The sequence below is a fragment of the Syngnathus scovelli genome, chromosome 3 (genome assembly GCF_024217435.2).
Source record: "Syngnathus scovelli strain Florida chromosome 3, RoL_Ssco_1.2, whole genome shotgun sequence".
Taxonomy (NCBI): Eukaryota; Metazoa; Chordata; class Actinopteri; order Syngnathiformes; family Syngnathidae; genus Syngnathus; species Syngnathus scovelli.
Window position 1 is genome coordinate 10,400,657 of NC_090849.1, and position 25,241 is coordinate 10,425,897.

Genomic DNA, 25,241 nt, shown 5'->3' on the forward strand with positions numbered 1-25,241 from the left:
AAGCCTCTGGGCTATAGAGCTGAAACAAACAGCTTGCCAGATAATTGTCACACTGCTGTTCACAGCATAATGGCATTTACATAGCATGTGTGTATTAGCACTCTCAGCACACTGTGCATGCACACATTTGCAGCACTTTTTTTTATGTTCAAAAGTGCGTGTGGAATCTCAAATCTTAGTCACGACACAAAGACTGATTACCTTTTCTCCATTTGCACTGCCGAGAACATAGCAGCCCATGATGTGGATGAGGTTGGGCTCAGGGTTCAGCTTACTCATCAGCTTGCCCAGCTGCCGCCAGAACCTACATGCAGAAGGGAGGTTACAAAATCAACGACAATGGGGTCAAGAGCAGCGGGGCAATTCAGACAAGAGAGCTTGAAAGAAGGCTGAGGAAAAGGGAATCATTTTTATAGTAAATGCCTCAAATGTGTTTATGATTGATGCAATTGCATGATGACTGATGCAATAAAGATTATTGTATTAATGTTGCGTTGATGAAAAACACATTTAACTGTTTATTTTCCTATTCTTTCAGATTTTTAACATATTTCTTTAAGCAAAATACTCAGGTCAAGTGTATTTAAAATATATAGAACATTTATTTTTGGATGTAATATGATGTGTAGTATACATTTATATATAATATAGCTAAATGCTCAAATGCTTACTGGATCATATCCTCCTCTTTTTCTACTTTGGCAAAGGTAGCCACTTTATTCTTCAGTAGATACAGATGACCGGGTCCTCCCTGGGGAAGGATTCATTTTAAGTCATGACACAGGGCAATCATCATCTTTGTTGCAACACAAAAAGTGGTACGGAATATACATATTCTTTGTTTTCCTACCATTCAAAACGTCTGACAGTGGCAAACAAACACAAAACAGAGGACTGCATTTCTTCAGATGGAGCTTTTTATAACTCGTTATGTTAATAAATACCAGGAGCCAAAAAGTTATTTTTAACATTAACAGTAAGTGTCAAAATTACACCATCAGTACTTTTAAGATTATCACGCAAATATACAGTGATACCTTTTTGACAGTGCAAAGATAACTGAAACCTGAAAAAAAAACCCAGTATATTTATACCTAAATAACATGTATAGTGGAACAAATCATCTGTCATGGCTGCCCGGTACAATACGATGACTAAGTAAACAACACTGTATGTCACGTATGACCCAATAATGTCACAACATTCCTAAAATCCTGCCCATCTTGTTACTCACTTGGCAGAAAATGAGCATCTTCCAAATTTTGCAGCCTTTTCTGTAGGCAGTCAGCTTCTTCTTGATCTCCTCTGAGTGTCATAGTGTGAATGAGAGAGAGAAAGCAAAAGAGAAAGGTGTTACTTTTCATCACTCAAATGATGAAACACATATGTTGTTTGTCCCTTGACAGTATCATGTCAACTAATGAATCATTTCAGTGCCTCAAAAAGTGGAAATATGGCACCTTGTCCTTCTCATCTTCATAAAGCATCGTGCCTGGTGCTAAAACTGCAAAAGACGTCATACTCACCAAGGATGTCGTCAAATGTAGCGTGCTCGTGGTCCTGAAAATTGGAGAGGAGCAGGCGTTGTTTCACCACATTGAGCAGAGAAGTACAATGAAAGATGTCGTTTTAATAAAACGCCACCACCGATAACAATATTTAATTTAATGAGTGTGTGGCCTGTTACGAATTCATTAGCAATAAAGCATTTTGAATAAATCAACTTTCGGCCTATATCCCAATCCCCAAGAAGATGCACTTTATTGATCTATCCTTTATCCATCATTGTATCTTTTGTAAATTAATGAATAATGACAAGCTCATGCTCTCTATGCCCCTGTTGAGCATTATAAATAATACATGTATGTATTCATAGGAAAAAAAAAGATCATTTAAATCAAACAAGTCCCAACAGCTTTGTTTGACTGCTATGAACTGCTATGCTATAACGCCATAAGTTTCCAAGGCACATTTCACATTGGAAAAAAAATATCACGGTGCACCACTTAGCAAAACAATTCGCAAAAAGTGATTTTACTAGTTAATTGTGCACCTTCTGGCATCGAGTAGAGAAACATTTGACTGACATAGATACAGGAACAAAATACATTTTTATTAAAATGTTTGTCAAAATAATTGACAAAAATGGCTAATTTCCTGTGGCATCATACATTAAGCTGTGTCTAATATTTTGACTTTTTTATCAGTTTGCCACTCTACTCGTTTCTACAAATACCCTTAGAAAGAAATGAGCAACATTGCCAGCTTCAGTAAAGTCTGGCTTGGACTAACAAATGAACTATGGCGCTATGATAAAGTTGGATGATTTTTTTTTTTCACAAGGCTCAAAATACTTTGAACCATTAAAGTCTGAAATATAAACTTGAAGCTCACTATGACTTAAAAGCGGGTCTGTAACACTTATACTAAGTTGTACTCACATAAAGAATTGGAATGATAGAAGGGTCATCCCTACGAATAATGTTTGGAACATATTCAGCCTTTGGAACCTTGGAGGATATCAGCTGTGGGGGGAAAATAAACATGCAGAGAGCCACATATAAGAACGCCATGTTATATTACTATATACAAATCATATTCATACAATAACAACGTTGCTGACGAGTGAATTACGATCCTTACAATGATTTTAGGTGGGACAAAGTCATCTCCTTCACATGCTACTCTCTCCATCTCTCTTTCATCCCCCCAGTCAACATCCTCATCCAACCCTTCATTGAGGGTCCCCGATGAGGTCTGGAGATCACCACCTGGCTCAGACACACAGGAACAAAAGGGTGAGATGAAAGGAGAACAAACGGGATTAAAGAGTATGTGCGCCATTTAAAAGTGCTGCACCTGTCATTTTATTTAAGAATAATGGGGGTGGGAGCTCACAAAAAAACCTCCCTAATGACGCAAGACTGTTGCAAGCATCTACAATACAAATGAACCAGATGGAATAAACATTGAAATACGAGATCAAAAAGCAGTGAATGCAATAATGAAAATAACGTTAGCATAGTTTCTCAGCGGGTGATTGTCAGGGTATATTATTAGACATGATATTTAAAACTATACTGAGCTTATGAGTGAGCTGCATGCATTTTCAGCCTTCGTTTTTCTACCATCTCCATGCATATGCATTTTAAGTAAGTGCCCCAATCTTGTTTGTGTAAGCACATCTTCATCGTCCTTGTGAAATATTTGAATAGATTCTTCTTGTGTTTGCAAGCATTATAGAAAAAGTGTTGTCTTTGTGTGTCCACGAGCAAGAGTGACGGAGAGGCCTGCTGACTCACTGTCTCTGGAGTCATGCAGTGAGTCAGGCTTGACAGGGGTGGGATCACTCCATGAGCGGCTGAAGCTCTTGGCTCTGCGATCGGCAAAAGCTGATGATTACAAGAGAAAGTCCGTTACTTACAACTCACGTGTACTTTTACACTCAGCACAGTGAGCCCTAAAGAAATCAGATGTTCTATCCAGCAAAATCTTTTGCAGTGATTCAAGGAGGAACAAAATTTGTCCTGATGGGTATTTGCCTTGAGTGTTTTCAGCTAATGTTGTTATATTTAATTTTTTGCTATAAGCCTGTGACAAAAGTAGGATAATATAAAACACACTATTGGTTAAAAAGTGAATATTTGGTCGTGACTTTAGTCTTTGGTAAGTTAATTATGTGCTGGAGTGCTGCCAAGATACTGTGAGACCACTGCGAGGTTATCACAGCATGGAAGTTATAGATGCAATAGCACATGCTGTATCTATGACAAGTACTGACACGTATTGTACTTAGTCTCTCACAAATCAAGTTTCATTAGAGTATTTAATTTTACCATACTATCTCTATCTCAGATGGGAAATTTGTTGCACAAAATATTATAATGTTGCACGAGACAAAGGGACATAAAGCACCTGTGTAAACATTTTTGGAATTTGGGAAGAGAAAATTCATCTGAGCATGTGGACAGCATTCGAACTATACACAAAGTTGTTCAAATGGAGAATTGACAGTGATGCAGACGTGCTAACAACTACAGAGTTGTGCTGTCTCGGGCCTCAATCGATGCTAAAAAATGTTTCTAACCAAACTAAGATGACTGAAATACCAGGCTGACATTTTCCATATTCAGTGGAAGCAAAATAAAAGGGGGTGTCAATGATTGGCGGAAATTAGCTATTTGCAGTTGGGCTCAAGCCCTTTACTCCCAAAAATATAAAACTGTACATAATCTAAATTTCATATAATATTTGACACATATTCACTTACTCTGGACCTTCATCCTTCGGCTTCCCACCATCCTAAGATGTTTGCGGAAGTTTCTATCGTGTTTTGAAACAGAAAAACATGACAGATGTCAGTATATCAGCGAAAAAAGTCCAGTAAAATCTTTTGAACATGCAGATGAACACACAATGCAACTGTTGTTGGGTCTACAAAAGTGAGTGCCAATAGTGTAGATAGTAGCATGGATCAACCCACAATGTAATAGAAGACCACACACAACTACATTTACTTACACCACAAGTACTGAAACATCTGGCCAATACACTTACAGGAACTAAAAAACACGGATTTGTCCCAAATAAATCTCAGTGTGGTAATGAATTAAGATTCAGGTGAGGACTAGTCAAGATCAAACTCTATTAAATGAATGCAGTAAGTCTCAAGATGTATGCTCATATGGCCCAAGTAGAGTCAAATGTTGGGATTATAGTCAACAATAAGGTCCCATCAAAAAAAATTCTCCCTGTGTGTGTGTGTGTGTGTGTGTGTGTGCGCGTGTGTGTGTGTGTGTGTGTGTCTGTCTGTCTGTCTGTCTGTGTGGAAATTTGATGCTTATCTATTTGTGTTTTACTGCGTGTGCACCTGCACACTGAAGTACAGTAATCCCTTGTTTATCGCAGATAATTGGTTCCATAAATCTGCGAAATACGGTCACCAACAAGAAGTACTGGGCAGGCTAACGAGTTAGCGGAAATATGCTAATTCATATTCGTGCTAACAAGCGAAAACGGACTTCTAAAGGAATGTAAATGAACATTTGGAGCAATACTACATTGTCCTAGAGGTTAGATACATGTTTCCTCAATTTAGAGGTTTTGTTTTGACTTTTAAATAGTTTTTTAATTTTGAAAAAAAATCCGCAATGTAGTGAAGCCGCGATAAATGAAACACGAAGTAGCGAGGGATCACTGTATCTGATTGCAACCATGCTGTGTTTTTATTTTTTTGCCCTCCATCAAAGGCAATACTTGAACCAGATAAAAACTACTTGAGGAGAAAGAAATCGACCAGAGGCTCCGCCTTAAGAGGTTTATAAATGGAACAATGTATAGCCTGAAAATGTGTTTTTATTCATCATGACTTGGCTGAAAGTGGTTGTTAAGTGTTGTGCAAGTTAAACAATGACACATGTATGTTCAATCATGACATTTCACTGTATGTTTGAGTTACTATTTGGGAAATAAATGGGAGATTTTGCAACTGCTGAAATCATTTCCAGTAAATTTGCATCTGTAGGTTTTCAGAAGATGTAGTTCGTTACACAAATGCCAGAAACATTAAGTAAATCCCAATATTGTCCTTTTCAGAGTGCGATGACATCTGACAATAACCACATATCAGTCAGAGTAACAACAATTTCAAAGCTCTAAAAGATGGAGAAAATTAAAACGAGCCATGGTACACATGCTGTATATTGACATCCTTGCTACTCGTGAGACGTGATGACATGCATTCCAGTGAGGGTTGCATTCTTGCACGGACAAAGACTGATGGATAGTCGAACATAAGCTAATTATGAATTTGAAATATAATTGCATGACCATAAAAACACAATTCACCCAGACCTTTTGAAACTAAATTCATCCTGATGTTGCCACCCAAATCAAATTTTATTATACTTTTTCCATTCTTTTTTCCAGACAGACGTGCTGCTATAAAGCCAACTTCATGCCAGTGCTGATTGCGGGAGGCGTGAATATGAAGCCTAAAATAGAGGCATGAGTCAGAGGAGAGGAAGATCTATCAGTCAGCAAACACTTTTTTACTGAGTGACAAGAGCTTTTAAAATCACTTCACTCCCACACAACGAGTCTGGAGTCAGATTCATGCCAATGTGTCTACTGTGACCTTTGCAAAAAAAAACTAGTCTTTTATATTCACGCATATATAATTTGTAAAGCTGAATGAGATGCACCTCGCTGATAAAACACGGTAATTTGAAGTCTGACTAGGCACTCGTACACACACGTACGCACACACACACACACACACACACACACACAAACACGCACACAAGCGCACTAACAATCTTTTTCTCTCGACAGGTTGAATAAGTTGAAACAGATCTCCCTGACAAACACGTGATATACTCTCAAACAAACTTTGTTTTGTTCATGCACAGACAGGCATTGCCCCAACAGGATGCATTAAGTGAAAATACAGAGTTACTTTAGCCACAGTTGTCAAGGTCAACTTAACTTCCCTTAAATGGGAAAGCTGGCCATGGCTGCATCAGCTATGGACAGTTAGGTAATAATCATCCATCCATCCATCCATCCATCCATCCATCCATCCATCCATCCATCCATCCATCCATCCATCCATCCATCCATTTTCTATGCCGCTTCGGGCATGTTGGAGCCTATCCCAGCAGACATCGGGCAGTAGGCAGGGGGACACCCTGAAATGGTTGCCAGCCAATTATTATGTTTTGCAGACATTGAATCATTTGTATGCAAAGATTCACCAGGACTATCTTGTGTGTGAATTCCAGTCTAACTCTTGAGCTCCAAAGACAAAACAACTGTTGTGATGCCACAAACTACACATGTTTGTTGCTACTCCTTGCTACACATTTAATGAAAATTCCAGCAACACCATTAATCCTTAGTGATTATTGTCAGTATAATACCAATGACAAATGTGAACTAGTTCCTGCTTCCAATTAGTTATCCATGGCAAAGTAAATACCTTCTTAGTTTTGATATCGACGTAAATAAGGCGGCTGAGTCTGAAAGGTTAAACTGTTAAAGTGTTTGAGCATGATTCATGTCGGTAACTTTTGCCTCACAACTTTTGTTGGGTCCTTAATTGTGAAGTATTAATGCTCAAATATGCATTGCTTCTGATATCTGATCCAGTATGTTTGAGGGAGCTGTGAAAAGAAAGCCACACTACATTATGCATTTCCATTCTTTAGGTCAGGTCTTCCAAGACTGCTACAGCTGATCACATATCCATTTTAAGAACGTCCAGGCTTTTTTTCTTTTAATAGTATTTTGAAATGAATCTTGGTGAGCAATGGATGGGTAGCTACTCAACTAGAGGGCAAATGTGTAGAGTACATTGAGTGAAAATTGCAGCACTGAATCAGTTATGTGTTAAAAAAAGGAAAATGTGCTCCTGTTATGTTTATGCTTTCATCTACTGTTTAAACTAATGTGGAGAAAACTTAATAAAACAAGCACTGTAATTTCCAGATTAGAAACACAAGCTTTGAACCCTGTGGTTTATAGTTTAGTGTGGTTTATCTATGGATTTTTCATAATTGCGTTTTATACATGAACAAAACAGGATTTTCCCTTAATTTTAGCTGGTGCGGCTTATATTTAGGTGCATCTTACATTTTGGAAATTATGATAAATACTTTTTCTCTTTAAACCTGATGTGACAGGTGGTATACATTAAAGCAGCATGGAAAAATTAACGTGTTCCTTCAAGGATAGAGGAAATTAATATTTCATAGGCAATCTGATGATTTTGTTGCTGTGCGACAGGGTTGCTGTTAACGGACGGTTTAGCTTTAGACAGGACAGGACAGGAAAGCCAGGACATGGTACCTCTCGATCACGGTGGCTGCATCCTGTTCTCTTTTCCGTCTCTTTTTCTCAGCAATGCCCCGGAAAGCCCTGCCAGAATGTCAAAGTGTTAAGCTGGTGCGAGGGGGAGAAGGGTTTGGTAGGGCAAATTTGGTTTTGATGTGATCTGACCCATATTAGTGACCTGACCCATATCAGTGAGTTTAAGGGGTTAAATTATGAGCAAAGATTGAAGAACGCTTTTAAGAGCAAAATGAGTGGTTTTAGGTTCAGTCAAGGTAATTGAAGTATTTAGAGTTATTCATGGATTGGCACAGGTTATTGCAGGATACAGCATGAAAACACACGCGCGCGCACACACGCAAACACGCACGCACACACACACACACACACACACACACACAATGTACCAAAGAGAAACGCTTTTATAATTAAGAATTTTCAAGTGTGCCTTATCAAACGTTTTATACCAAGGGGACTGCTTATGAGTATTTGACAGTAGACCATAGGTGTCAAACTCAAGGCCCGGGGGCCAAATACGGCCCGCCACATCATTTGATGTGGCCCGCAAAGACAAATTTTGCATCGACTTTGTGTCATTACAAAACTTACAAATTGTCTTCACTTTTTAAAAAGAGATATTGCTAGCCATTTTTATTGCCATCCATCTTTTTAAACTAGTTGAACAGTTTTTACCAGTCTGTCAAAACTAGTTATTCATCAGTTTGTTGTGTAGCTTTTACTGTAAATAATAGTTAATTTAAGACTTGATTAACCCTAGCCATTTCAATGACTGTCGAACTTAGTCAGTGAGCCCTGTCATTCTATTCTAAAGTGGATAACAATGGCTCTGACATGATGTCGGACATAATGTGCGTCAAATATCAAGTCATATCCTGCAGTTAGTTTTTGAATGTTCATAGCCACCAACCTACTAGGGAAGGACAAGTAATGAATGTCTGTACAGTGAACATTATCACTGCCCAGCCTGATTAGAAAATTGGCACCATATTATTACTGGAATAGTTTCAAGATTAATCACGTTGGGGTTTTCATATTCTATTTGCGTATGAAACATCCCCCAATCTTATTTTACAATGTTGTATCCATCACATGCAGCAATGATTTACTGAAGGTGACAATGTTTTCTTTCAAATAAGCAAAAATATGCGCTGACCATTACATTTCATGCGTCATACTGTAGGACTGAGTATTAGCATCACCGGGGTATTTCTTGATTTGTACTGTAAAGAGAGAATTAAAAAAATTGGTTTAGTTTGTTGCTTTTTGTGCCATTCATGCACCTTCGACCAAGTTGGTAATACTCAGTCCAGTAAATGTGGTTATTGAGGGCACAATAAATTGAATAACACAGGGGTAAATGTGCAAAACATGCAGAAAAACGTTCAAGGTGTTGCTTGACTTGACGAGAACCAAAAAAGATGCCAAATATGAAGAGTGTGGGTGGGTGAAGAAATTACTCACGATATTCTACAGTCGTGATTTGGAACGCCGCCACAGAGAAAGAAGACAAGATAGAAGATAAGTTAGCAGCATGGCCAGCCAAATCATAAATAGGCATCGGTTGAATTTCATCACATAACAGCTCATATGGTGGAGAACAGGAGTGGTTTTTGCAATGCATACCTGAGCTGTCATATAGGATACCAAAGGTTCAAATTACCCAAATTCTATGTGATCATTATGTCAATAACAGGATACAAAAAAAAATCAATCCTTTAAAACTGCAGAGTTGATTGGGGAATTTTATTGTGGGCAGCCTAAGGCAATAATCATTTTGTTTAAATAGCATCTAGATAGGCCAAACCCGTGAATGGATCATCTTGACGAAGAAAAAGTGCTCACTAACACAAATTGTTACGTAATCGATTATATTTCTGAAATATCCTATGACGGTGGAACAGTACACAACGTGGATTTAATTATGATCTGGAAACTGGTTTTATTTACCGACAGACCTGACCAGAACTTGATAGAGAATTATACACATTTAAGGAGAAGAAATGTAGAAATGCTGTACTTACGCTTGCATGGTGGTAGTTGCTGTCTGAAAGCTCAACATGTTTTCTTTTGGGAACCAGCTATTGGAATTATCTTCTGTAATCACAAAAAATAGGAAGCTCAACGTGTTTTCTTTTGGGAACCGGCTATAGTAGGAATTATCTTCTGTCATCACAAAAAATAGAATGTAGAACAGTCAAAATAAGTTTCACTGAAGTGCATAAGGCTCTTAAATGAATTTAGCATTTTTTCTGTATTGGTTAAGATATATAATACAGTAATCCCTCGTTTATCGCGGATAATTGGTTCCAAGACCACCGCGATAGGTGAAAATCCATGTCAGCCTCTCATTTTTAACTTACTACATCAATTTTTTGTGTATCAATAAATTCATATGAAACCATATAAGTGCATATGTTACCATTAGAACATTAACGAATACTTTCAAACATGTAAATACTATATTAATAGTAGAAATGACATACAGAAAATAATGTATAAATATTATAAATATAAATATGATACGTGTGTGTGTACATGTAGCTGTAGCTCAAGTATACATACTGTAAATATGTTTTCAGAATTATTTTATTATTATAACAACTTTTTTATTACTAGGAACAAGTGTACATACTGTAAATATGTTTTTAGAACTCTTATTATTATAAGAATGTTTTTTATAACAAGGTACGATACTGTAAATGTGTTTTTAGAACTCTTATTATTATTATAACAACTTTTTTTTTATAATAGTACAAGTGTACATACTGCAATTGTGTGGGCAATCCCTGCCTTCTGCTGGCGTGCGAGCAACTTTCGTGCCATAATTACTCAATTTAGAATTTTTATATTATATTTTTATTTGGGAATAAATCTGCGATGTACTGAAGACGCGATAAATGAACCGCGGTATTTAAGCTGCATAATTTAGGGTTTGTTGTGTCGAAACTTGTACAACAAAATGTGAATTGAAAAAAAAATAGTTTCTGCAAGTATTTATAAGTAATACAGTGAAAATGTGAATCTGAATATTTACTTTGCAAGTCAATTTAGAATGTGCACCCCTAAGTTTTCTTCCAGTGCTCTGAAATTTTCAAGTCAGGTGCTCCAGTAAAAATGTTTGTCTGGAACCCTGCATCTGCGTTTCTGGCCCTAAGTCAACTCGGATAGGTATCAGGTTCCCCGTGATAACAAACAGAATAAGTAGTATTGAAAATGGGTGGATGGATGGATGGATGGATGGATGGATGGATGGATGGATGGATGGATGGATGGATGGATGGATGGATGGATGGATGGATGGATGGATGGATGGATGGATGGATGGATGAATGGATGGATGGATGGATGGATGGATGGATGGATGACTATCATTTTTGAGAAATCATGACTGTAAAGATGCATTACCCTTGTCATCAGTAGATGTTCTATCCTCACTGTACATCCTCTCTAGTTTCTTAAGGTGCTTCCTTCCATTCCGTGGTGAGGTATCCAGGTCCAGGGAGCGCTGGCTTTGACATGGGGCACGAATGCAGGTCACACAATCTGGAGTGCCGTCATCTTTTGAACCCTCTTTCCTCAAGCCCCAGTCTCGGATATTACTCGCACTGTCAGAGCTCTGCAGTGATTGAGATGATGACAAAGGGCCTCCCTGATTCTGGTGGGCATGGTAATGGTTACTGCGGTGATGACTACTACGGTAATGGCTACCACGGGCAGATGGTCGCTGGTCAGTGCAGGACGAGTTGTAGCATTGCGTCTGGGAAAGTGGATCTTCCTTGCTGCTCTTCAGCACCTCCAATTCCAGGCTTTCCTCACTGCCTCGGCCCAGAGTCATCACTACCTCTTTTGTGATTGTGTACACCCGAGCTGGCTTCACTGTCACACACCCCTCTGAGTCTTTGGTGCTTGGTGGGTTCTCTGTGGAAAGGCTCCGTTCAGCAGAGAGTCTACGTTTAGAAGGTCCGTGAGCTTTGACTGGGTAGGACTGAGGTTGGGCTTGTATCTGGGCACTACAATTGGACTGACCAGTCTTGCTTGATTTAGCTATGGGCAAAGAGTGGCTCTGAAGTGGCAGATTGTTGTTCTGCAAGTGACTGATGTCTGGAGAGTCACAGCTATGGCCAGGGATGGTGTCAGATAACAGCTGATCTACAGACAACATGAAACAGGAAAGTCACTGAATGTGATTGCATTTAAAAAAAAGTTGAGACTGTAAACATAAAGTTCAAATTATACTGTTAACTACAAAGTACAACAGAAGAATAGGATTTTACTGTCCTGACTACAAACTCAACATGGAAGACTATATGGAATATGTTATACAATATAACAGATTTCAACCTTCCAAATACAAGATTTAGTAATTGGTAAAATTAGGTCAGTGATGTTGGATGAGAAGTCTTGGCTTTATTAAAAGTTGCACAAATTGTCACATTTTAAAGAACAAGTGACCATCCAAAGTGGTAAAAAAAAAAAAAAAAAATCAGTCAGGTGAAGCAACATGGTCAAATGACCTCACCTACCTGCTCTGTTGCGGTGTTCTGAATTGGGATTGGACACGTATTCTCCAAACGCTCTGGCTGCGCTGTTAAGACACAATAAGTAGAGAACATAACATTATCTGTCAAAACCCAAGTTAACTTTTTTTTAACACCATCACACTCTAAAGAAGGGAATCCCCTTCAGCTTGAAGATTGACCTGGGGAAACAGATGAGGGACTCCTAGAACATTTCAACAATATTGCTGTAGCCAGACGGGGTTCAAAACTCCTGATTATGCTGGAATTTACAGTGCAATGAGAAGAGTGGATTGAGGAAGCCAATGAAAGTAAACAGACTTTGTCTCGACACAATCCTTGGCCAATTGACCATCACAGGGAGAAACAAGCAGAGGGTAATTAAATCCGTGAGTGAAGCTCACAGTAAACCAGAGATAGGCTGTGCAGACCCATGGGTTAGTACTGGGACACAAGTCGGGCCCTGATCACCAACGTTCAGGTGCCAGTGTCTGATGTTGCAAGACCTGAAACATATCCATTGCTGCAGCCTGGTCATCCTAGAAGAGGGATCCTCCCATCTGTGGTCTCTTCTCAAGGCTTCACATTTACCCTAGTAGGAGTTTTGAGTTTTTCCTTGCCCTCCTGGGAGTTTAAGATCAGGGGATGTTTGAGAATATTTGTCAATTTTCGCACATGTCCTGAGTGTTGTTAGTCACCTAAATGTTGAACAGAGGCTGAGATGTACCGAAGCCAAATTCCTTGTTTGGCACGCTCAAACATGGCCAGTAAAAATTCTTGAATCTTGTATACGTACACTCAGGATATACCACTATGCGTTCCTGTGGTTCCTGCTGCATGGATTATGCATTTGCAAAATATGCAAATGAGAGCGAATAGCCACAAATGCAATAATTTGTATGTGTAAGACAGTCTAATATGTTGTCTAGCTGTGTTGGTGTAGTGATGATATAAATAGAGTCCTCCACCCAGGGCAGAACGATTGGGTCCGAAATCACATTCTCGGTGATTTCCAAAACCTCAAAGCTGTGATTCTTTTCTAAAAGGTTCGTGTACTCCACACTCACCAATCATTTGCATGGTCCCGCACCAAACTGGTTAAAAAAGTGTTGCATCAATGTAACATTGTCGTTCATTCTCACAGAAGTCTTATCTTTCGTGGCTGCTTGGCAATGTTACAGCTAGGCGCTAAGATAGCTTGCGCTGCAGCAATATGTAAATCTGTGCGCTGCAACAGCAACGACCTGTATGATGCGAGTACTCTCTGCCGTATCCCACTCATTTTGGCTGCTTGTATCAAGTATCTTTTGATTACAACCCACAGCTCATGACCATAAGTGAGGGTATGAGCGTAGATCACTTTTTGGCTCATCATCATAATAACAACAACAATCATCATCATCATCAAGTGTCTTGCCTGGAACAGGCATTGACGGCCATGGCCCTCCATTCTTCTCTGTCATCCGAAGCTTTCATGAACTGGTTGTTTGTTAGCTCTTTATGAGTTGCCCATTCATTGAGGCTGTCCACATACATTTGTCGTTTGCGTCCTCTGCTTCTCTTTCCCTCAACACCAACAACAATAGCAACAGCAAAATTACTACCGTATTTGCCGGTGTACAGGTCGACTCGGTGTATAAGTCGACCCCCTAAAATTCGACGGAAATTTACGATTTTATGATATATCCTTTGTATAAGTCGAGCTCAATTGTTGCATTATATTAAACTTCAAAATTCAATATGCGAAATTTATTGACGAAATGTGTTCAAATTCCGGGAGGCCGTGCGCATGCGGCTGTTTATAAGCACCGCGCAGGAGATCGCGGCCGGCGAGCTCGCGCACGCCGCCCGGCACCAACGGGAGGCCGGAAATAGCTCCAAGCCGAGCGGATCGGCACTTTATAAGCACCGCGCAGGAGATCGCGGCCGGCGAGCTCGCGCACGCCGCCCGGCACCAACGGGAGGTCGGAAATAGCTCCAAGCCAGCGGATCGGCATTTTATAAGCACCGCGGAGGAGATCGCGGCCGGCGAGCTCGCGCACGCCGCCCGGCACCAACAGGAGGTCGGAAATAGCTCCAAGCCGAGCGGATCGGCACTTTATAAGCACCGCACAGGAGATCGCGGCCGGCGAGCTCGCGCACGCCGCCCGGCACCAACGGGAGGTCGGAAATAGCTCCAAACCGAGCGGATCGGCACTTTATAAGCACCGCGCAGGAGATCACGGCCGGCGAGCTCGCGCACGCCGCCCGGCACCAACGGGAGGTCGGAAATAGCTCCAAGCCGAGCGGATCGGCACTTTATAAGCACCGCGCAGGAGATCGCGGCCGGCGAGCTCGCGCACGCCGCCCGGCACCAACGGGAGGTCGGAAATAGCTCCAAGCCGAGCGGATCGGCGCTTTATAAGCACCGCGCAGGAGATCGCGGCCGGCGAGCTCGCGCACGCCGCCCGGCACCAACGGGAGGTCGGAAATAGCTCCAAGCCGAGGGGATCGGCGCTTTATAAGCACCGCGCAGGAGATCGCGGCCGGCGAGCTCGCGCACGCCGCCCGGCACCAACGGGAGGTCGGAAATAGCTCCAAGCCGAGGGGATCGGCGCTTTATAAGCACCGCGCAGGAGATCGCGGCCGGCGAGCTCGCGCACGCCGCCCGGCACCAACGGGAGGTCGGAAATAGCTCCAAGCCGAGCGGATCGGCACTTTATAAGCACCGCGCAGGAGATCGCGGCCGGCGAGCTCACGCACGCCGCCCGGCACCAACGGGAGGTCGGAAATAGCTCCAAGCCGAGCGGATCGGCACTTAATAAGCACCGCGAAGGAGATCGCGGCGCCTCATTGGACTTCCAGCAGGTCGCGCACGCCGCACGGTTCAAATTTTCTAAGTGCAACGCACAATGAGATGCATGAGAAACGGCCTTGGTTACCATCACATTTGAAGCGATGAATACGAAGTTAAATTTTATGACTCGGTGTATAAGTCGAGGTCGATTTTTTTCGGTCGATTTTGGATCGAAAAAGGTCGACCAATACACCGGCAAATACGGTAATAATGATAATTAATCTTATTACCGTATTTTCCGGTCTATAAGGCGCACCTAAAAACCTAAAATTTTCTCAAAAGCCGACAGTGCGCCTTATAGTCCGGTGCACCTTATATATGGACCAAATTCCTAAATTTAAACTGGCCCGAAGCATTGTGTCATGAAATCAATCATAAGTGGCCCGCTGAAGACTATGAATCATGAATCAAAAAGACTATGGATCATTATTTTGTGATTATGAAGTAATTTGTTGCGTCTGAAGTTGAAATAAAAAAGATAAAACGGAGAATGATTTGATTTGGATTAAAAATCTGACATGATGCATTAATGGTGCGCCTTATAGTCCGGTGCGCCTTATATAAGGACAACGTTTTAAAATGGGCCATTCATTGAAGGTGCGCCTTATAGTCCGGAAAATACGGTAATACAGTGATCCCGCGTTTTTTGCCGCAGATGCGTTCCAAAACCACCCGCAAAAAGCGCAATACCGGGATGTAGCAATGTTATATACATTATTTATAAATTTAAACACGTTGAAATTTTTGTATTTTTATTGTAAGGTAATAAGAAGTATGGTTTATCTTGCAAAGCAATGCAAAGTGTCCATCTTCAAAATTGCCACACTACTTTAACCCAGGGGACATCATGCATAGCGAAACCAAAGTGAGTCATGGTTGTGCATGAATATCCTGCTGCATTGCGGTCCAGTACACAATAGGAAAGATTTTTAAACCTTCCCCAATACCTTTACACTACATAACTACATACATTTTCCATTCCCTTGATAACCATTCCCACACTGTTCTGGGCATGTATTGTACCTTTCCAGTAAATAAAAGAACAAACACGTGATATTGTCACGTGTCACGACACCTTCTGCACCAGTTGGTTCCTCAATGGAAGGCATGTCGGTCGAATTGAGGAGGTCTTCAAAGTATTCCCCCACCGACTCACAACAAAAAAAATCGCTTATAAATATTGGTAGTCGTAAATTAAAATTTTCATTGGCTGGATTCAAAACTGCAGCATCTATTTTGGACATTTTGTGTTCCCAAACCCAGGAGAGACTGGGAGCTTGTTCTTTTGTCTGACTTGTTTTACTGTACTCAGCTGGCAACACAGTATTTCGAGAAACACTATGTATGTGTTGGTAATTTCAGTACATTGATATTTACATTTTTAAATAATGCATATACTGTTTCTACGTCGCGGATTTTTACTTTTTGCGGGTGGTTCTAGAACGCATCTCCCACGAAGAACCAGGGAATACTGTTTAGTTAAAGATCTTCTTTCCAAGTTAACTTTACCAGTTACAGTACGACTGCAAATTTTGCATTTTCATTTGAAAATGTCGAAATCATTATTAATGAATCAATCCCAGAATTTAAAAAATGCTGCTTAAAAGCAAAATAAAGCAATATTTTGATAGAAAAAGTGTTTTCTCCATGCGCAATAAGGTGTACCGAAAACCGTGGCGCGCAAACCAAGCGATGGACCGTACTGTGGATTATCTGTACCGTTGCACCTCGAGTAGAAACGTGACTTTTCGTCTGCGTCCGCCAACAGGACGCCAATCTGTGTCCTCAAAATATGAAGAATAGGGTACTAACACACACACATGCTGAAAATGTTTAGTGAGAGAGATGAGCACAGTTGATAATGCGGAATACTACCACAAAGCCACTGCTATGCATGGTTCTGTTCGATTTTTAATGCTCCATTTTGTCCTGTGACCCCTGAACTGAAATAGATAATGAAATTTTAAAGCATAGCAACATCCCCCTTATGGGTCAATTCTCTTTATGATGGCTTTGATGGCTTTGCAATCTGCATAGTAATTAGGGTGCTTCAGTATAGTGAAACATGTCTCCAAGACAAACCACTTGCCATTTTTATTTAACAAACGTTTACTGTAATTTATATATTCCTCTTTTATCTGAACTGCAGTATGTTGTTGCTCATCAAATGAAGTACTGTATATCCTGAAATCAATTTACAATTCAGAAAAATTCATTTTACTTTAAAAATAATTTTATCTTGATTGTTCAGTTGACCTACATACAGCACTGACACTTAAGGGTACATTCTGCCAATGGTAACGGCCACACACATTTGTACACTATCACGGGGTTAGTTCGACTGACTACACCGATCCAATAGGTATATTCTTACACAGTTGTATTAAGCAGCACAAGTAAAAATAAATGGGTTACACATGCACTGTGCAGCAAGCTGTCTACATAAATCTCCTGGAGCCTCAGTCAAATGGAATAGCTATGTCGATGTTGCAGCCTATATGCCTGCTCGCTATGACACTCTAAGTAATTAAATATGAGGCTGCACGTGCAGTGGCGGAATTTCCCGTGAAGACTGGATGAATCGAGGGGAGAAGGAGGTAGGGCACAAGGAAGAAAATGCAATCATGCTTAATCCATCTCCATGACTTGGAGCACTTACAAAAAATCCATATGTTACACTCGGAAGAGAGGGATGTCAACATGCTCACAGCCTAGTTCGGGGAGGACAAAGCAATGCAATGTTCAAAGTCACCATGTAGCGTACTTGACTTTATGGGTTCCTGCTGAGACTGTCACTAATATTGGTAGATAGTTTCACATGTTGAAAGTGAACTGCATCCAAAAAGTACATGGCATGGCAAATGCACAAAACTATTTTTTTATTTATACATATTTTTAAAAACATTTTAACAACAACAACTCGTATTGTTCACAGTTTGTCTAAATGCTTAGTGGTTAGATCTAAATAACACATTAGATCATAGTTTATCTCAGAATACAGTTAAATTCTATCATATAAACTACGTCATAAAAAATAGATTGGTGAACTCTGTTTGAACCAAAAGCTTATTGTCATCACTCACACTGGTACAACTGAATCACAAAGCTGTGAGTTTCCCTTTTTAGCACTTAGTACTTGATAAGTGGCACATGTAAAAAGCATAAAATACAGGACTGTAGACATACTAGTAAAATGAAAGCGTCTGACTGTGTCTGATTTAGCTATGGCTGAGTGCAGTTGCACTATCAGCAGCTCTGCCATGTGCTTTTGGATTTTTTTTCCTACTGCATGTTTTCAGCCATGTGACATGAAGGAGGGGGAGGAGAGAGCACAAGAAATACGGTGACAAGCGTCTTTAAGACCAAAAATAGAAAGTAAGCACAGAGCGGGAAGTGGGATGATGGGAAAAATAAGCAAGAAATTTGTATTAAACAAGTCGAGAGTCGATATAGAAGACAATGATCCAGACAGTGCATGCTTGGGAGATGCTCACATGAGGTATATATGATTACTTCCCCACATGATTGTGGAGGAGAAGAACTAGTACATATATATGGTGAATTATGTACCGTATAGATGCCTCCCAGTGGGACACATTAATGAGCAGTGTCACAGAGCTGGAGGGGCATATACTATAGGTGCCTTAATGGTTTGAGAAAAGGGAAAGGGATTTCTGCATTTGTGAGATGCTTTTGTGGTTGGGGGAGTGGTTATGCATTTCATACAATCATACTGCATATCAGGGTTAAGCAACTTAAATAGTGGAATGAGCAACTACTCGAGACTCAGAAGCACGCACTTCCCAAAGATGTATGCCAAAAAATGCTATTTTAATTTACCATATTTTCCGGACTATAAGTCTCTTTTTTTTTTTCATAGTTTGGCCGGCGGTGCGACTTATATTTGGCGACTTATGTGTTAAATTATTAACACATTATTAGTTAATTTCACATGTTATTTTCACACTAAACCGCAAGAGGGCGCTCGAGGCTTGTAATTATATAATTTCAACATTGGCGGTAACATATAGAAACAACTGAGAAGGACTTAACAAAAATGGCGACGTAGAAGAGGAAGCGCCGCAATTTCTACCTCCGGAGTTAGCGGAGTTGTTTGAAAGTGACACAGAAGATGAACATTTCATTGGATTTAGTGATTTGGAGTGACACGGATAGTTTGGTAAACTTGTTAGCATGTTTTTTATGTTATAGTTATCAGAATATGTAACTCTTATTATGTTATGTTAAGATACCAGGCACGTTTTCAGTTCGTTGTTTATGCGTCATGTAACGAGAGCATACCGTACAATTATTCAGCCTGTTGTTGCCTCGATTCTATTTTTATTTTAAATTGCCTTTCAAGATGACATGTTTGATCTTGGTGTTGGATTTTATCAAATAAATTTCCCCCAAAAATGCGACTTATACTCCAATGCAACTTATATATACGTATGTCTTTTCCTTCTTTATTATGCTTTTTATGGCTGGTGCAATTTGTACTCCGGAGCGATTTATAATCCAGAAAATACAGTAGTCTAGACTTTGTGTGAAACTGTCGGTTTTTATCAAGTTTTAGTCATACTCTTTTTAGTCTAGTCAATTTTAGTCTATTAAAACCCTGCACATCTTATTTTAGTCAGAAATGTGTTTACTTTTATGACTTTTAGTTGATGCAAGCCGATGATATTTTAGTCTGGATTTACACAGTTTCCAACCAATTCAAATTCATTTCAAGAGCAATTTGTCTTAAATTCAAAATTTTCAATTTTCAACCTTTTGTTACACGCACGCACGCACGCACACACACACACACACGCGCACACACACACACACACACACACACACACACACACGCACGCACGCACGTACACACGAGTGTCAAGTCAATGCCCAAGCATTTCAAATTTGGCCCATCAAGTGACCTGTTGTAGGCTGCAGTGGCACGTCACTTCCTTCCTGCGCTCTTAATCACAAGCAAATGCGTCACTCAGCATTTCCTCAATTCATCCATGCATGCATTTTCTGAACCACTTGTCCTCACGAGGGTCAAGGGTGTGGTGGAGCCTATCTCAACTGACTTAGGACAGTAGGTGGGGGACACCCTGAACTGGTTGCCAGTCAAATACAGGGCACATATAGACAAACAACCATTCACACTCATAATCACATCTCAAAAGCAATTTAGCAATGAGAGCAATTCCTAATGTAGGAAATATGATTTTCTTCTTTGCACAAAATGTATAAATAAAATGTTTATTTTCTAAAAAAGGAAAACAATTGATTGTTCATTATTAAGTGACATGTTTTATTTTCTCTTGTATAGTTATAATTGCTCTTTAACTAAGAAAAATTACGTTGTATCCGATTAATTGATTAATCGATGGAATATTCGGTAGAATACTCGATTACTAAAATATTCAATAGCTGCAGCCCTAATTTAGAGTACCCAACTCACCAACCATGCATGTTTTTGGAATGTGGGAGGAAACCGGAGTACCCGGAACAAAAACCCATGCAGGCACGGGGAGAACATTCAAAATCCACACAGGAAGGCTGGAGCTGGAATCAAACCCACAACCTCTGCAACCTGAGGTAGACGTGCTAACCAGTGCACCACTGATCCAATTCTCTCACATTTATTTTTATACAACTTACCTCAAGCATACACACCTTTCAGTTCATAGTCTTTGGAAATGGACTGGCCTCGGATACATACATTGATGCCATTGAACAACGTGATCCTCACCATGGTTTAATATGTTAACCATCGTGCGAACACGAGCCAACAAGTCTTCAAACAACACACCGGTTTCAGTGTTAATTCAAAATTCCCTGTATTTTCAAGTGACCTACATATATAGGTGTAATAGTAGTACACAAATACCTCTGTCACTACTTTTGCTTATTTAGTGGTCCATTTGTAAGTTTCTTGTTAAGATAGACATCTTTGATCAGCATATTTAATTGACGTGATACGAAGCTCAAATTAACAGTTTCCATAAGTTCTGTTTAATTTGTTGTCAACCGATAGCCGTTCTTATCACAAATTTTCTGTTCTTTACGCTGACATGACCCATGTTGGCAAAAAGCAAAATTGCATCACTTGAAATTTATGGCTCTTGTTCCGCTACAAACCAGCAACAACAAAGGCACTACATTGGGTAATGACAGTGCACCCTTCTCCTAAAAGGCTGTAAGTGGTTCCATCAATAGACGCCGAAGCAAAACAAGTCATCCAATTTACAAAATACAGAAATTATGTTAGACAGCCACTCATGCAGGTGGGCAAGTGTTTCAAATGGGGATGGCTAAACAACACAGTCAAACCTAACCAATTACGTACTGTATTTAACAGATCATGCACATATAACATTTTTTTTACAACATTTCAAAACTAATATCTCCAAAATACATTAAGTCCAAATGATCTTAATACATCCATCAATACAATGACTTTCAATTGATTGTTGAATAGGCCAGATCAAGTATGAGAAGGAATACAGATTTTTTTCCATTAAGCATAGAGAAGACATTCGTGCAATAAAGAGCACACTTTTTTTTCTGTTGGTGAACAGTTTTTTTTTTTTTTTTTTTTTTTGGGGGGGGGGCAATAATTGAGAAAATGTCCTGTCAAACGCACTCATTAAAATAAAACTATTGTTTCAAAAAGTTCTTTATAAGCCTAGTACATTGCTTTCATGACTGCCAAGGCAAAACTCTATTAATACTAAATAGATTAACCTTCAACTCCATTCTTGACATAATCCTTTCAGTGCACAAGGCCAGTATCAAGACATCGTCGAATAAGCATTACAATGAAAGGATACAATGTCATGCAAATCAGTCCGTTTTCCAATACATTGTGATTAGTATAATCCTTCCATGCCCATTCTGTCACAACTAATATTCGACCCTTCCTGGAAGTACGTATATAAAGTCCTTGATTTACTATGGAGATATATTCCAACAGTGGCAACATAAGTAAATTAAAAAGTGCCATTGTCTATAGTGCGAAAATTTCATACTAATCTATACTAATGGCTAATGCAGGTGTAAAATCACAAACTGGAAATATTTACGTAAATGTGCTAAATGTGTATGTCCATATTCAAAACTATTACATGTGCATGAGTTAAGTTTTGGGAAACGCCCATATGCATATATGTATCAAAAACAATTTGTTTTTCTTTCACACTTTTCAATGGGTCATGAAATTGTAAAACAAGGGGAGCATATTGAGATTATTTGGTGCCTTACTTAAAGGGTACTACATATGTCCTATGTGAATATGGAAAGGACATATGTAGGTATTCTTAACCATTTTTCCACATATGTTTAACTTTGCCAATCTCCTACTGTGGGACTGACTGTATGTGGTCCAGTAATGTGGGACAAACTCCCTCCCTCCCTCCCTCTGTCCCTCTATCCATCCATCCATCCATCCATCCATCCATCAATCCGTCCGTCCGTCCGTCCGTCCGACCGTCCGTCCGTCCGTCCGTCCGTCCGTCCATCCATCCATCCATCCATCCATCCATCCATCTTCTGTACTGCTTATCCTCACTGTGGTGAGAGAGACTGGTCAGAGAGAATGACTGCAAGCCCAGGGACAATATGTATACTCCATATAGGAAAGCTGAGGCACAGGATCATACACTGTGTTGCCTGAAAAAACTACCTAATAAGAGGAAAGTAAATTTAAAAACTCAGATAACTTGAGGGAACAAAAACAAGTTTTTAAAACTTTGAACTCAGATATTTTTTTTAAATGTAGTTTGCAGAATTTGGAGAGTATATAAATAAAATGTGTACTGCTGGGGGGGGGAGTGAGAGGACCCTCTTAACGCTGTATAAAAAAAAACAAAAAAAAACAAAAAAGACAGAACAAAAAAGTTTGAGATCACTATTGAATGATCGCCATTTATATAAAATGCTAAAATAGTATTATGCAGTTCAAATTCACAAGGCTGTGTGATTGGGTGGATGTGGCTCGATTGTGACTTCGCTGTCCTGAACTAGAAATTGCCTCAAGGTCGGCATTGTAAAGAAGAAGCTGTTCTCACATGCCTTACATGGTTAAGCAATGAATATCAAAAAAATCTAGCTTTTCTACTACCATTCACAGCAAAATTATATTTCACAGCACAGCAAAATTATACAGTATTAAATTGCTACCGTTAGGAAAAACACAGAGTAGACAGCCGAACAGTGAATATTGTCTTTTCCTTTGAGTACATTTGTTTGCCTGATTGGCCAAGTTGCTGAACGGACTAAAAATTAACTGAATTCAAAGGAATACAAGCATCAAACATGACATATCAGATGTTTGTTTGTTTGTTTGTTTGTTTGTTTGTTTGTTTATTTATTTATTTATTTATTTATTTATTTATTTATTTATGTTAGGCTGTTAACGGGTTCACAAATCAAACAACATTAGAGACAGCTTTTAAACTGAGAATACATCGATCTGACACAATGACCTTTGGTTGCAGTCTGCATCAAGTTAAAGTGAAATGTTATTACAATTAATGCAGATCCATTGTGACCAGCTGGATTCTTCTTGGTTCTTGCGTTTGACAGTTAACAGAAAGAAATCAAAACTTTTGCGTGTTATTTTACATGACAGCAAATATAATTTGTTACCTTTGTACTTTTTGGGTAAGCTTTTGGGATGGTTTCTTTATAGTAACTTTTGTATAGCCTCTTTGCCATGTAAAAGGTACAATATTCCTAATTTGATGTAGCTGATCGAAATCTAATTATTTAATTCTGCTAAACAATACTTCTTTCCCAAGTCACAAACACGGTGTGTTATACTATTACAAGCATCACTTTAAGCTCCCACTAAGTCGCACGGTTCTGCTGCAGTTCACATTTTGTACAGCTTTATTTTCTTTCATTTTCTTTCTAGGTAGTACTCACCGAACTTTTGCGGCCACGGATGATATCGCATCACTCCTAAGATTTTTCCTTTTGGACGCTGCAGTTCCCATGCTGAAGTAAACACGACCAGAGGAGAAAGCGCGGACCATTCCACAATGATCGACGAAAGAAATTACCCAAATTAAAGAAAGAAGAAGATGAGAAGGAGAAGAAAAATAAATGACAGCCCTACAACAATAAGTCACAATTTTGCATTTTCATATTGAAGCTAATGAAGCTGTTGTGCTGTGAACTGGGAAGGGAGCCGTGGCTCGTGCAAGACGTGATGCTCATTTCTACACTCCCCCAGCCACGAGTCCGGAAAGGAAGTGCCAACCATATATGGAAGAGCAACCCGCCCATCTCGTGCGCACGTGCACCGGGTCGAGCTGGGCAGAATCTCAGGAGGATGTAAATATAGTATACACTTGTACCTTGACTTACAAACAGGATTCGTTCCTTGACCCAGCTTGCAAATCAATTTACTTGCACATGGAAACACTATTCTCCATTGAAATGCTATTACATTGGATCACTTGTCATTCAAATTCTCGCTCTCAACACAGGAAAAATTTGAGAAACACTAAAATAGAGCACGAGTAAGTCACGATACCACTGCACAGTAAGGGGATTTGGGTTTAGGATGGAGTTGCTTTCTGGCAGCAAATTCTGGCATTAAAAAAAAAAAAAGAAAACAAATCAATATGTTGGTTTGGCAGGGTTTGAGGACTCAAGTGCACAGAAGATGGAGAGTCAGGTACAGGTACTTTCCATAATAATGTATTTTTCAAAAATAGAAAAAAGGGAAACAGGGAGGGTGGAATTATGAAAAATAGTCTAAAATACAATTCAAAGTACTAAAACAAATACAAGGGAGACAGCAAACACAAACAATAAACTGACAATGAAGTACTGAAAGAAAGCAGGAAACAAATTTCGGCCTCGTGTCAGCACAATTTTTTCCTTTTTTTACCATTTGGGCATTTTTTGTTCTCACCAAGGCAGCGTTTAAGAGCCTGAAAATGATTACTTTTGTAAACAAGCCTCAGAGTGAATAGGTTTCAAAATGCATTTCAGTGTGGAAAGCAATCCTCATATTTTCCTGGAATGCCAAT

At 39.6% G+C, this 25,241-nt stretch overlaps 1 protein-coding gene across 1 annotated transcript in view; it reads right to left on the reverse strand.

Annotated features, from left to right (window-relative positions):
- Positions 1–24,482, reverse strand: part of LOC125965759 (NMDA receptor synaptonuclear signaling and neuronal migration factor-like) — a 32,605-nt gene extending 8,123 nt beyond the window's left edge. Inside the window, exons 1-14 of the mRNA XM_049716598.2 lie at positions 24,127–24,482; positions 12,375–12,436; positions 11,257–12,000; positions 9,873–9,945; positions 9,313–9,318; positions 7,849–7,917; positions 4,271–4,323; positions 3,303–3,392; positions 2,644–2,771; positions 2,442–2,525; positions 1,527–1,560; positions 1,235–1,305; positions 672–751; positions 202–304 (exon numbers count right to left, since the gene is read on the reverse strand). Of these exons, the coding sequence (XP_049572555.1) occupies positions 202–304; positions 672–751; positions 1,235–1,305; positions 1,527–1,560; positions 2,442–2,525; positions 2,644–2,771; positions 3,303–3,392; positions 4,271–4,323; positions 7,849–7,917; positions 9,313–9,318; positions 9,873–9,945; positions 11,257–12,000; positions 12,375–12,436; positions 24,127–24,236 (1,707 nt within the window). The 5' untranslated portion in view covers positions 24,237–24,482. The remainder of the gene's footprint in view (positions 1–201; positions 305–671; positions 752–1,234; positions 1,306–1,526; positions 1,561–2,441; positions 2,526–2,643; positions 2,772–3,302; positions 3,393–4,270; positions 4,324–7,848; positions 7,918–9,312; positions 9,319–9,872; positions 9,946–11,256; positions 12,001–12,374; positions 12,437–24,126) is intronic.
- Positions 24,483–25,241: the final 759 nt, after the last annotated feature.